Source organism: Toxotes jaculatrix, chromosome 11, assembly GCF_017976425.1.
Source record: "Toxotes jaculatrix isolate fToxJac2 chromosome 11, fToxJac2.pri, whole genome shotgun sequence".
NCBI lineage: Eukaryota > Metazoa > Chordata > Actinopteri > Toxotidae > Toxotes > Toxotes jaculatrix.
In genome coordinates this window covers 4,172,550-4,186,767 of record NC_054404.1, presented here as the reverse complement: position 1 = coordinate 4,186,767, position 14,218 = coordinate 4,172,550, and the positions used below count along the sequence as shown (strand labels likewise).

Sequence of the window (14,218 nt, the reverse complement as noted above, 5' to 3'; positions counted from 1 at the left end):
TTGGTCTGGACTAAATGTCACCGTTGCCTGCCCCAGGCTGCTGCTCCCTGCCCCCCCCCCCCCCCCCCCCCCCGCCTTCCCTCCACTCCCTCTCAGTGACTGACAGCTATCTATCGTTGTCAATCATCTGCACCCCCTCCCCTCACGGCTGTGCTCAGGGTGCTTTAGCCTGGTGCTTGGTGCTACGCTATCAGATGGCATGACAAATGACTTCTCCTTGGCCTCATTACACACACACACACACACACACACGTAACAGTACACTGACAAAACAGACAAGACAGAGGAGTAAGCGGTCCGAGCACACCAGAGCTCTTAACATGCAGATAAAGTGTGAATATGTCCCCAATCTTCCGCAGACTAGCATACACACACATATCCATTGATAACAGATCATTTCAAAGGCTGAACATGTTCTAAATATTCACTTCTTTCTTTTTTTTTTTTTTTAACCCACCCCCGATATTGATTGTCCTTATCTGTCATAATTCAGCACAGTCTGAGCTCATTGCAATCACTCCTCACAGACAGACTGTGAAAGGAGGAGGGGGCATGTCTATCAACGAGCCATGAAAAGCAGAGATAGTTGTCGTTTCTATACATTTCCATTTCTGCCGTCCATTCAATAAATTCTATACATTGCAATAACTCTTTATAAAGCAACTCTATACAACACTGTGGATGAGGGAGTCCCTTTACATCATCCTTTTTCATTCTGTTCTTCATGTATTTTGATTTCCTCTTAAAAAAATTGAATTTCTTTCTTTACTCCACTTTCTCTCATTTTCTTTTTTCAGTCCTTTCTTCCTTGCTTTCTCTCTGGGGTCCTTAAACTACCACACTGTGCCTGGTGTGAGTGGCTTCCCTTTTTTTTTTTTTGCAGGCAGTATCATGGACACCCTTCTCTTGTTCAACACCTTCAGGGTGCTACATGACACCACATGATGCATTACTCCTTCCTCCTTTTGCCTGAACCCACAGGCTTTCACAGTTCAGCTTCCATCACATCTCATACGAAGCACAAATCACTTCACCTGCAGACTCATTGAAACCAGGGAAAAAAATAACCCTCATATAAATAAACGCTGGTAATATTTGTTCTCGGTAGATAAAAGTATAAGAATCAGCCACTTTACTGTTTGCTATGTTTATGATCCAATAACAGTTAAATGTGTTACTTATCTGAGGTCGTTGTTCTTTACCTGTCTCATGTTCTCTAATCTGACTGAGGAAAACATCAGTCTGGATCAGACTGGATTCTGATTGACTTAGCTTCTTAGCTGCTTAGCTGCTGGTTAAAATGTGGTAGGTTTGTATTAAATGTGTAGCAATGATTTTTATTTATTTCTGGCAGGTCATCTTTTGGTTTGTTTACCACGTAAAAAAAGGACACATATCAGATTTTATGTAAATTAAAACAACGGAAGAGTGTTTAAAAGTAGCACACCCTCGAAAAATGACAGGCACAATTCAGCCTGTCCAAATTTACCAAGACCTGGACATACATTAACTATCTAATACCTTGTTTGACATATCCCCCTGTGTTGTCTATATATATATACACAGTATATACCAAGATTCTTAAAGGGGTTCATGAGCATTGGCAGGAGGTGGCAGGTGATATCTACCACTGTCCCCTCTAAGAGCTGCAAAGGAACAGCTTGCTTGGCCAAATGTACATCAGCACCAGGTGCAGATCTCTACAGAGAAGCTGGTCGCAGCACACTGGGCACAGTGCTGCAGCTATTCACCAGCTATCACATTCTACGGCATATTCCCATATTACTTATATCTAACCAATTTCTCCAGGGCTACTTGAGCACCTGGAGGGGGGTGAGGGGCAGTTAGCAGATATGGGATTGGGTCTCTCCCTTTTCCTCCACTATGGTTATTGTCAACAGGGTAGCATTCATGCCTAACAGGGCCACCAGAGGTTATCGCTGAGCCAGAGTGTGTATGAGAAGAGGAAATCAAGCTGCAGGAACCCAACGCATATCGTTCTGTGTAGCCCTCAGGGCCAGAAAGGGGACAGGGCGTCTGTGTGTATATAAGTGTGCGAGTGTGTAGTCGCAGAGTAAAAGGGGAAAAACAGCAGTGTGCATCTGTGTGGTTTGCAAGTGTGTACGGACAAAGTGAATGAGCACACAAAGAACCAGAGGGACAAGGGGAAAATGGTGATGTGACCGAGGGTGCACCTCAAACTGTGAATGTGCAGATGTGATGACACAGGGCAAGGAGGCACACAGGTGTGTGTACATTGGCCTTATGAGGAGAAAGGTTTGTTCAGTTCAGGTTTAAGAGAGTGCACATAATGTGTGGGTTGAGATTTCTTAGGCTCTTAGAATGGAGAGGAGAGAAGAGGCATGAAACCAAAGAGGCAGTGAAACTCAAGCCAACACAGATAACAGCTAATACACACCGATAAACACACGCACACCCCCTCCTGCACGCTCTTTTAAATACACACACAAACAAAAAAACAGTCTACTTAACACGAGACAAATATGGTCTTATTATACACACACACACACACACACTAACACACACACACACAGCTGAAGCAGTTTTGTAAGCTCCCAGCAGGCTGCTGAGTTAAGATACCATCTCACCTCTGCCAGGTGACTCAGTCATGTTTTGGACACGCACGGCCATGTACACACATCACAGCAGGGGGAACGTCTTATAAAAACTGTCATAATAACGTTCTGGCTGTAGCGCATGTGTGTGATTTTTAGTACACTCATTTGCTTGCCTTCACCCTCTCCCTCCCCCCCACTCTCCCCCCTCCAACCACATAAACACACTTACACTCTATATCCAGGGATTAATGGCAGATCTCTAAATAAGGCCAAATGGAGACGTGGATGGGAGGGAGCTAAGTGGTGTGAAGGGCCCAGCGGTGGCTGCCTCTTACCTTTTTGTTGTTTTCTTTAATATCCTGAGGATTGAGCGACTTGTAGTCTCTGGAAGAACAGTGGGGAGGATCGGAGAGGAGGCAGGCAGAGAAAAAGAGAGAGAAAACGGGAGACGGAGAAAGAGGTGTGTTTAAATATGCGTCACATGTAATGGCATTAGAACTGTAACATGCAATTTCATAGCAGTGCAATCAACAGAACCAATAGAGTGGAAAATATGTAAAAATAACACACCGGAGTGCAAAGGCACACGAGCATAAACACACACACACACACACACGCACACACACACACACACACACACGTGTACACAGAGCAGGGTTTTGATAAATTATCTTCATGTCTGCTCTCTTGATGGGACTGCAGCTTTTCCATATGCTGTACTTTTGAGTGTTACATACACATTTAATACTAACCATATAAGGAATCTGTCTCTCTCTCACACACACGCACACAACACTCGAAATTTTCACACAGAATTATGATCACACACACACACAAGAATGAGATTAGTGTTGGCAGCAAACATACAACTCTGTATTCAGATATGAGAATGACAGATTGAGTGTGCGTGAATAAGTGTGTACACATCTGCCATCTTAATCAAACACACTGACAGGGATGATGGATACAAGGCCACAGCAGGACAACCCGTTAAACATGACACCAAATGACCAACAGAAACATTTAACCGTAATCTAATATCTAATAATCTAATATAAATATACAATATATAATATAGACTTTCGCCTGACATTCTGGACATCTAAAAATATTCTTTTTTTTCCTCAAGAGATGAACAGTTTGGTTTCCACCCAAATATGACTTGCTGTTTTTAATTCTAGCCCTTATACTGCCAGAGACACGTGTGTGTGTGCGTGTATGTATGTGTGTGTGTGTTTCGTACATTATGTCAGGTCTGAAGTGGTGCAGCAGGGCACAGAAGGCCAGCCCATTCCTCCAGGAGGTGGTGAAATTGGTGATCTTCACCCCGCGGTAGTTCTTGGTGACCTCGCGGCACCAGGCCAGCAGAGACTGGCTGGCGTTCGGCTTCCCTCCCAGAACCGGACTTGGGATGGGGCTGGGCTGCAGGCACAGAGAGGAGGAGGAGGAAGAGGAGGAGGAGGATGAGGGTTTAAAGGGGGTGTGATTGGACATGGAAACAGAAAGGGAAGTATGGAGAGGGGAGGAAAAAGAGAAGGAAATGTTTTTATTTTAACATGATCTTCACAACATTACGTTTACTGATGCAATGATGGAAGGTATTTAATTCGTAATAAAGATTTCACACATTTTATTTTTAAGATTGCTCACATTGTCCCCCTCTCTCGTGTCATTATCTATTTTTCAAAAAAAGTGTTTTACTTAGAAACCTCCACCCATCCAATTAGCATGCCATACTGACATACAATGAGCCCACACATGCACGTACACGCACACATGCAGACACGCACCACAATGAAGGGTCATTCACAAAGCAGTGTATGACCGTGGATAATGTAAACATCTTATTAATTAGCTCCGCCTTTGAAGTCTTATCTGTGTCGAAAGCTTTCGCCATTAGGAGCCTGTCCTCTCCCAGACTCCAAATCCCACAAATCCTTGGTGGCATGGAGACACTGGTCTTCCTCTGATGGCCAGCAGAACCAATGCTATTCTGATTATTCAGCGGGCTATTCGCTAATCTGGTTATGCAGCGATAGATACGGGTTAATTCTCACAGATCACTTTAGAGAGAAATGGCAAAAAATGTCACCGAGATTTGATTAAACTCATTAGAGGCTAAAGATGAAAAAGGCTGTGAAATATGTTCAAAATCCAAGTGCATATTACTATTGTCTGCAAGACAATGACATTAACACATGACTTAATTACATGACACAATATGTTTAAGCAGAGTGTCAAGCAAGTTTCATCGAGCTTAATTTGACTATTAACGGCTTTAATACGGTTAGACAAAATGAGATGAAATTTTAAACACTTATCAATGTGAATATTTAAGAAAATTTACAGTATAGAATTTAAAGGATACAACCTGCTTTTCTGAACTACATTTGATGCGTTTTACCTGACAGCACAACACACACTCAAGACTCAAGGCTCAAGACTTTGGGCCCTTGAGTTAATCTTTAATGTGTACTCAGTTTTGATTGTGTACTTTCTTGTGCAATGCCCTTAAATAGCAGCTGCAATATGCAAATTTTGTCATGATGCTTCTCTCATCGGCGGGTGACGTTTAATCTCCGTGGCACGAGATGGTTTCCATAAAAAGGTCAAAGACAAACCTTTACTTAACCTTTAGAGGTGCAAAGTGAATGAAAGAGATGTTAGTTTTACAGCAGCTGATATTAACCACCAAAGCCAGTTAACCCAGTTTTTAAAACACACAGTGAAGGCCTGAGGAAAACACAGCTCACTACAGTGTCGCTGCCAGAGTCTCAGCCCTGTAACAAGAGCTGTGGTGGCCAACCAACCCCCTCTGTTGGTGGCTTCGTGCTACTGCACGAACAGAAAATAAAAGACGAGATGGGAGTCCTGACTTTGGACAAATTTGTCATTTGAATTTGGAGAAAGAATTATCGAGTGACATTTGCTGGCTTGAGCATGATCAAGCCTTTTGTAGAACATGAGACAACTTGCAGAAGGTTTTGTAGGAGTGTGAGAAAGAAAAAAAAACAAGACTTAACATCTACTTTGTCTATTAATCATTTAAACCTTGTAGATATTTGCACGTGCTTGCTGCTGACAGATTTTATGACAAAAAAAATATGGTGGTCTGTAATGTCAACAGGCACAAACAAAAGTGGTACTAGACCAACATGGGCAAGTTAGTTGTATTCTGTAAGCACCTGGATGTTTCTTGCCTCTTGCTCATCTATTGTTGTAGTTTAACCTGTGACCGCGAGCCTGGAGCCTGCTGAGATGCCACAAGGGCCAAAACAGATGAAAGAGACTGGAGGCCATCTCTAATAGCAACTCCTAACCTTTGTAGCAGTGTGTGTGTGTGTGTGTGTGTGTGTGTGAGTCACACAGGCCCCTATGGCAGTCTCAGTACAGGGAGACGGTAGCGGGAGCCTGAGGGGCGGACACTTGACATTTCCGGCTCATCTTTAAAAGAGGGCCTTAACCTTTCCCCACAGCTTCTCCAGACACGTTTTAGGCAGCCTCGACAATTCCTGCGTGCCGCTCAAACAAATGGAAGAAAAAAGGAGAAGGAGGAAAAAAAAAAAGATAAACTAAAGTCAGAAAGTCAATAGCGATTATAACCGGATCGCAATTACTGTATGGGGATACAGTGTAAATAACAAATTGTTTTTGGACCCTGTCCAAAAATGATGATACTTTTGTCATTTAAAAAAAATCTAACACAATGTGTGTATTCAGACTAAAATACTGTTAATAATGATAAGTTTCTCCACATTTTCCTTACACATACTCCGCACTGGCTGGCTGAACTAAACTTGTTTCTCCAGTTGTCTTCTGCTTTTGCTACTGTTTTTGTCTCACAAAAAAAAAAAAAAAAAAAAAGTGTGTGTGTGTGTGTGTGGGTTTGCAGAGTTTCAGTGTGGAGTGGTCTTCCTCCAGGCCTTCCCCTTTCTGCTTTTTCAAGTGACGTTTGAAAATAGCTGTCTAATTTGAGCGCCCTAATTACCTGGGATTAGAGACCAGGTGCTATTAAAGCAATTAGACACACAGCACACTCCAGTGCCGCAGACCCTACACCCTAGCCAGCGGAGAACACACACACATGCACAGTAACACAGCTAGTGGGGGGGAAAAAAAAAAAAAAAACAACACATACATTAGCCAGTGGGACACACTGACTTTAAGGCTCACTCTGTCATACACACCAACCCACCTTTCCACATACAGGTGTCTGAGCCAACAGAAAACAAACACTCACAACATACAAATAAACATGCAGCACAGCTACACTTTAAAAAGGTAAAAACACACATACTACTAATGAAGACAGAAGCCGAACACAGTGTGTGAAAATTAAGTAGTTAACAGTCAATTTCCTCAACTCTGGGTGCTTTAAAAACACTGTTAAAACAAACCAACGTGTCATTTCAAAAATATGCACTTCAATGACAGTAACCATACTTTTCTTCATTCCTGACAAACCAGTTTTTTAGAAGCGATGTGGTGTTCATCCGGCGACAGCAGCGAGTGACTCGCAGTGACCCCACGCTCATCACGACCCAAACTCATGTAATTTTCCTCAATCGGCAGCCCAGACTGTTCCATTATGCTCTGTCCTGATAAAGGTTTACAAATGCATCTACGCTCTCAAGCTTTCATATCCATCAAATATTGAACAAATACCATATCTTCTTCTACAGGAGCTGGCTGCATTTCCTTAAGACACAAACACGGGAGTGAAATTTTCATGAGGAGCAGAAATGCACCCTGACTTATCAAACAGTTTGCTGTCTTGCCTAGAGGAGGTTGTGCACATGTATGTATTGTGTGTGTGTGTCTTTTATCTGTCTGTGCGAATGTCACTGGGCGTGTGTGTGTGTGTGTGTAACACTGACACAGCCATGTAGCTAGCTCGGCTCGAGGGTAGGATTAGCGGAGAGCATTGCCTCGGCCCACAAACATTCCATATTAAAAAATGAAAAGGCAACCTTCATTACTATCAGTGGCACATAACCTCCCCTCTTCCTCCTCCTCTGCTACTATTATACACAGCCCTAACAGCCTGGGCGAAAAATACAAGCCACTGACAAGAGATTCCATTATTCCTGATGCCTCAGTGTCAACAACATACATCCGACGGGGCAAAGAAAGAAAAAAAATGGAAGAAGGGAAAAGGATGTGAGAGAGAAAGAAAGGGGGGGGTTAAGCTCACTACAATGCCTGAATGACAAGATAGGAGGAAGAGACCTGGAAATGGAAGCATCCAGGTTCCTGTTGGTGCTGGTGTCAGGAGGAGGATCTCTGGTGTCCGGAATGTGAATTTGGAAGGGTGGGACGTGATCCGAGATCGGGAATCATCGGTAAAGTGGATGAACCATGGTATGGAAAATTATTAAACTGTCACAGGTTGAACTTAAGTCTTAAGCAAAAGAACAATTGTGTACTAAGGCTGGAAATTGCTGCTTTTAGACTTTGGTAATGTGTCAATGCTGTACTGTCTAAGGACAGATGTCATAATTTACAATAATGCAATAATATACTGACAGTATCTCAACATTACACACGTCCAAGACAGGGTAAGTTACATTTAAGTTAACTTTACATATACAATACTAATATTTCCTATTTTATTGATTTTGTGGACAAATGTTTTATGCATCACCTTCTTTGCTTTCAACCATAAAGTTAGTATAAAATAATGTCATTTAATTCATCACTGTACTTTTTAATGCACATTCACTTTGAAATAAGCTGGCTCAGCACTGATGGACCAGCGGCTCTGTTTTAGGCCTCTCCCCCAAACTAAAGCTCCTCCCACTCCCGCAGACGAGGGGAAAAAGGGTGATGGAACCGCAGCTATATTCTCAGCTGCTCTTGCCGGCAGGGACACATCTTCGGGTGACTTTGGTCATCCGCGCATCATGCCATTATACTCAGGTGTCAGCCTCCTGTGTTAGCAGTAACTCTATACAGGCCCCCCCCCAAGCAACGTCCCATTTACTTACATGATTTTGCAGAATTCTTATCCATTATCCACAGTACTCATGATAAAAGCATGATCACAGGCAATTTTAACCTACATCTGGACAATAAGTCAGAGTCCAAAGCCACAGACTTTTTAGATATTCTGAATTACGTGTATTTTTCTCAGCACCCAATGGTCTCACCCCTGGCCACGGCAACACCTTAGATCAGGGTATAACACATGGACTTGCTGTTGGACATTTCCTCCATTGTCGATGGCTGTGTCTGACCGTTTCCGTATATTCTTTTCAGTTACAGCCTGCACCGCTCAGAAAAACACAGCGTCCTGTTACCCCTGAAGTTGCTGCAAATGTCATGACCTGTTTAGAAAGCATACCAGCCGATACTCCACCCTCCTCATGTGATGTTCTGGTAAATCACCTAATCCAAACTCAGGTCAACTATTGACACTGCGGCCCCCGTCAGAGAAAGAATGTAAAGAAGACAAAATTCCTCTTAACCAACCACCTGATCAACCCTGTCACTTCATACTCCAGATGAGAAGAGTCTGCAGCATTCTCCACAGAGATGATAACCACCATCAGGTCCGGAGTGACACCTTAGGAGCCCCTACCTCACTCTGTGAAGTAACCCTAGAGTCTTTTACCCTGGTTGAAGCTGAAATGCTCATGAAGGTAGTATGAAGGCTTAAGTCCTCCACTTGCCCTCTTGATCCCGTCCCCACCACCGTTAAACAATAAGTAACTGTAAGCAATGCGGACAACTGCAGACTCAGGGGTAAAATGTTGAGAGACAGTCTACTACAGGGTCACCCTGCCTCAAACTGAGATGGACAAAAGCAAACAAAGTCACATAGCCTTAAACAAAAATTAACAACTAACGAGTACGGAGGCCATTAAATCTGGCCCTTCAGCATCATAAAAAAGATTCAAGTCAAAAGCTTTAAGTGGCAGCTTTGTCTCTCACTCCGGGGCATAACGCTTCAATGGAAACTTAACTGGCCTCAACCCAATGACATAAACCCGCGACTCTGTGGAGAGAAAAGAGCTTCCATGTCTTTCCAATCTCACTTTCATGGCTTCAAAGCAGTGTCAGAGAGTGTCAGATTTGAGGAGGTGTTGAATCTCATACTCTTTAAAACTTGTAATCCGCTCAAGGAGCCTACGGCAAGTAGGTCCATGCACACACACATACACACACACACACACACACACACACACACACACACACACACACACACTGCACACAAACACACAGACTCACTTCAGATGACAGCAGTGCCTACAGTATAAATGAACAGATACTGTATATGCATCACTCAAGCTCTAATGTACTGATACTAAACAGCAGGCACAGACATACTGAAATGAAAGCATGCACTACAGGCACAGCGACCCAGACACACTGTATGGATAGACATGGTTTAGAAAACGTAGACAAACACACAGTAACACTCAGCTCTTATCCAAGATGTACACACACACTTGAAAAACATTAATACCTGTTCACATTTAAGAGGATAAAGGTTAGTGCACTTAAGTGTCCTGTCCATCCTGCTACTGAAAACCTCTCATCTGATTGGCTGGGCTCCAACTACCCGCATTCTCAATTATTTAATTGCACCTTCAATCAAAACAAGCAATTTGTTTAATCTGGGCTTTCTGTGTCCGACGTCGTCACATTAGAAAAAGACAGAGCGGAAGAAAGGATGATCACCTCGCGTCATCTTACCCATGAAATTATGCTTCGGATTTCAAACGTTGCCTGCATGAGAGCAGAGGGGAGGGAGCAAAGTCCAATCAAAAGTTCAATTATGTAAATGGAGATGTGGAGTGGATGGGACAATGGGAAAATAGAGGGGGGGGGGGGGGGTGCGAAAGGCTGGAACAGGAGAGGAGAACGAATGTAGCGTGAAAAATAATACACATTAACATACAAAGGAAATATCACATTACTGTTGTAATCACACTGAGGAGGGGCTCCTTCCAAAGAGAGTCGTGAGAGAAGGTGTGTGCCCATGTATGTGTGACTGCGCATGAAGACACTGTTTAGTTAAGTCAGGCTTCGTTTTGTTGCAGGGAGGTTGAATATATGACTGAACCTGCTACTTTTGAGCAAGGCGTTCAGCTGCTATGCCACCTACCCAGACAACATTTAACTGTTTATTCCACATTTTTCAAAAAAATCCTCATGCCATGGCTTTGTGGAATATCACAAAGTAGGAAAATATGTAAATACATTCATTATGATAGTGATGGTGACGGGGGGGTTGCTTGTGATTCGCTCAGAAGCAGATATGCTTCCCATCTAGCAATGAACCTGCAGGCCAAGACAGAGGGCCTTTCGGCAGTTGGCTACTGAGATGTAAAATGCAAAAATCAGGAAAAGCGGTTTCCTTTTCCAGGACCATTTTTCTTCCAAGGCCTATTCTGCTCCAAAGGCATAACCATGCAAAGCAGCCGGGAAAAAAAAGCAGAACGGGAGAGGACAGACAAGGCTTGAAATTGAAATAAAAACGACTCACTGAAAAAAAAAAAAAAAACATCATGAAATAACACAGTTTGGAGGAGGCAGCAGACAAAGGAGTGACTGTGCCAGCTTGCAGTGTGCCCATCCACCCGCTTGCTCGCCTAACGTGTAACACAAGGGCATAATGCGGTGTAAGCGCTGGCTTTAGCTTGTCATGGAAACAGCAGCGGCATTACCCACATCCACGCCTCTGCAAATTAGCTTTGGTTGAGGAAAAAAAAAAAACGACACGCAGGGTGAGCAGGTTTGGGATTGAGGGTGTGTATCTATGTGTGTGGTGAGGGTTGATGGTATGGAAAGTGGGTTTCGGTTATGGGCGAAACGAGACAACATCACTTCGTGGTAAAAATGTCCACGACCCTCGTTCCTGAATCCATCTCCATCTTTAATCCTCCTATGGGTTACACAGATTCAGCAGGAGATCACAAACTCACATGAGGTCTCATCTACGTTTTTTAAAAATGATACTGTACTCAGTTCAGGTCAAAGCCCGTTCTGTCCACCTGCCACTTGCTGGTCATTAATTGACTAACCAGAGTGGCAGATGATGTTAACTACTGAATCGTTTGCATGTTGTGACGTTACATATTATTGGCCTGGAAAATAAGCTTCCCTGAGATCACAATCTTCTTTCTTAACATGTACACTTCTTTAACACGTACACTATAAAAACCAGACTTTAAAGATTCCAGGATCCAAAGGCCACCAACCTCTTCACTCTTCCTCCATTTCCTCATCTTCCTCGGATAAATAAATAAGCTTTGGAAGAAGGAAGCAAAGGAGGAAGGTGCTGGTGGCGGGGGGGTTGGCTCTTATAAATCTATACCGTATTAATCTCCTTTAACTGCCATCTTCAACAAACAAATTAGTGGTGCAATGGATTCAGAGATCAGCTGCGCTGATAACGCCACTATTTATCAATTAATCTAAGCCTGGGCAGGGAAAACTCATTAAGGAGGCCACTTTAGGAATTATGTTCCGCAGGTAAAGAACCTGACGACGTGTGTGTGTGGGGGAATCTTGACACAGCAGTTGCTCAACCCCCCCCCCCCCCCCCCCCCCGCCTACTACAGACAGCCATTGTCCAGTGCAGCATGGGCTCCAAAGTGATGAGAAAGGTGATAGCGCAGCCAATTAAAATGAACATAATTACAAAGTCACCCCTTTGACTCCTGATCAGAATGCACATGCATCAACACACACACATACTGAAGGAGGAAGGGTGTGGTGTTGGGGGAAAATCCTACTCAGAAGCAAAGAAGAAGAGGGAGGAGTGTGACAAGAGCGTCCACGTAGAGCGGGAGGAGGTATCGAAGGTGAAGAGAAGGAAAAGCGCATGTGAATGTGTGAATGAACATGTGAGGCAACGGTTTTTGGTGCATGACTGATACTTTAAACTAGGCTCCAGAATGGAGCAGAAAAGGGGGACCAAGTCTTCACATATCTGATGGGCTGACCACTTTTAAAACCCTGCGAGTGGTGCTGAGTTCCTGACTTTGGGTCTCATGCCCCAACAATTCAAATCTGCAAACATCCATTACTGCCACACCATTTGCCCCAAGCAATTTCTCTATTATGGCACGTAGTGTTTGGTATGTTAACATCCTAACATTAGCACACACTTGGCTCACAGGAATTCAGTCATGAGATTATGAGGTCTTTAGTTCTGCACTAAACTGATGTGCAAACTGGAAATTTTGACCTGCTGGTGCTAGATGAAAGTCAGGGTATCACCAAAGACAACAGGATTGATTCCTCTTGAATGACTATACGTTAATCCAATAGTCATCACTATGCTTCACTGTGGACCATAGTGTGTGGACAGAACTGTCATCCAATGGACAGACATCATCATTCCTATAACACTACAGCTTGAACTAAACACCAAAAAAACACTGATCAGCTCTGAGTTTTGTCCTTCCTTGGGCCTGTCTTTTGCTGTTAAGGTGAACAGAAACGGCCGTTACAGACGAACAGTTTCCAATACCAAGTAGAAGCTAACCAACATTAGCTGCTGACTGGTGCCCCAACTGCTGCACTGAAACAAAGAATCCCACCAAACTGAAAACATTCATTTAGTGTGTAACCTCTCTGCACTATAATCGAGACAGGACCGCACGATCAAATCGTTTTGAGGACAGCTGAGCTTTTACAAGCGTGCTAAAATAAAAGCTAAGGGAATGATCCCACTCAGTGATCTACGAGTTAAGCACCAAAAGTGCCACTTAGTATTTCCTATAGCACATAAGAGCACACACCTGCATACCATAACAGTCCGAGGTTGCTGGAGGGCTTTATCAAGAGGCAATTAAAGCCTTATCATTTCTACACTCGCTATCCTTTCCTCAAACACAGACACAAGAGTGCGCGCACACACACACACACACACACACACAAACACACACACACACACTTAAACACACGCGCACAATGTGAAAGACAAATCACTCAGACTAATTCATAAGGTACTTCTAAGGTCCTTTTTAAATTATAGAGAACGGTTGGTTTAATTCAATTAAAATGTAGCTGGGGCCACTTAAGGATGACGGGAGGAAGGTATGGCACGACTAAGTGAGCGCGGTTTCCAAGAACGTGCGGGGGGTCTTAGACCCTCTGGGGGTCCAAGGAGTTTTCAAGTGCATGGACTTCTATCTCCTCACCCGAAGCCCCCTTAAACCTCACCCCAAAACCCTGGATCCTTCTGGGTTTAAGCCCACACACACCTGGAGGACTGGGGCAGATTAAGACCAGATTAAGATAAAGTTACCCCTTCTTCGGCCGCTATGTCATTCAAACCCCTGGCCTCTATGGCCACTGGATAGAGGAACACACAAGACAAAAAGGTTTGGTTCATTCACATATACACACACACACACAGGCACGCACACACAAAGGACTTTCTGGTCATCCTCATAAGCCCTATTAGTCTGCCATAGAGCCTCTCACTGCAGACATCAATCATGGAGGGATTAGTCAATTCCCTCTCTAAATGAGTGGCAAGGGAAACTTCCCTTCAACTCTAAAGCAGGTCTCTCTCTTTCAGAGATTACACAGCGATTTGTTTTCATTTTGTTCCATCTTCATCGTTTTCTGTTTGACTTGCTTTTCATTTCTCTCTCTCTTGCTCTGCGTCTCCTTCGTTC

At 43.6% G+C, this 14,218-nt stretch overlaps 1 protein-coding gene across 3 annotated transcripts in view; it reads right to left on the bottom strand.

Moving 5' to 3' along the window:
- ehbp1 (EH domain binding protein 1) overlaps positions 1-14,218 on the bottom strand; it is a 129,348-nt gene that overhangs the window by 64,569 nt on the left and 50,561 nt on the right. For all 3 annotated transcript variants that reach the window (XM_041049983.1, XM_041049984.1, XM_041049985.1), the window contains exons 11-12: positions 3,823-4,001; positions 2,915-2,963 (exon numbers count right to left, since the gene is read on the bottom strand). In XM_041049983.1, coding sequence (XP_040905917.1) covers positions 2,915-2,963; positions 3,823-4,001 — 228 coding nt within the window. The remainder of the gene's footprint in view (positions 1-2,914; positions 2,964-3,822; positions 4,002-14,218) is intronic.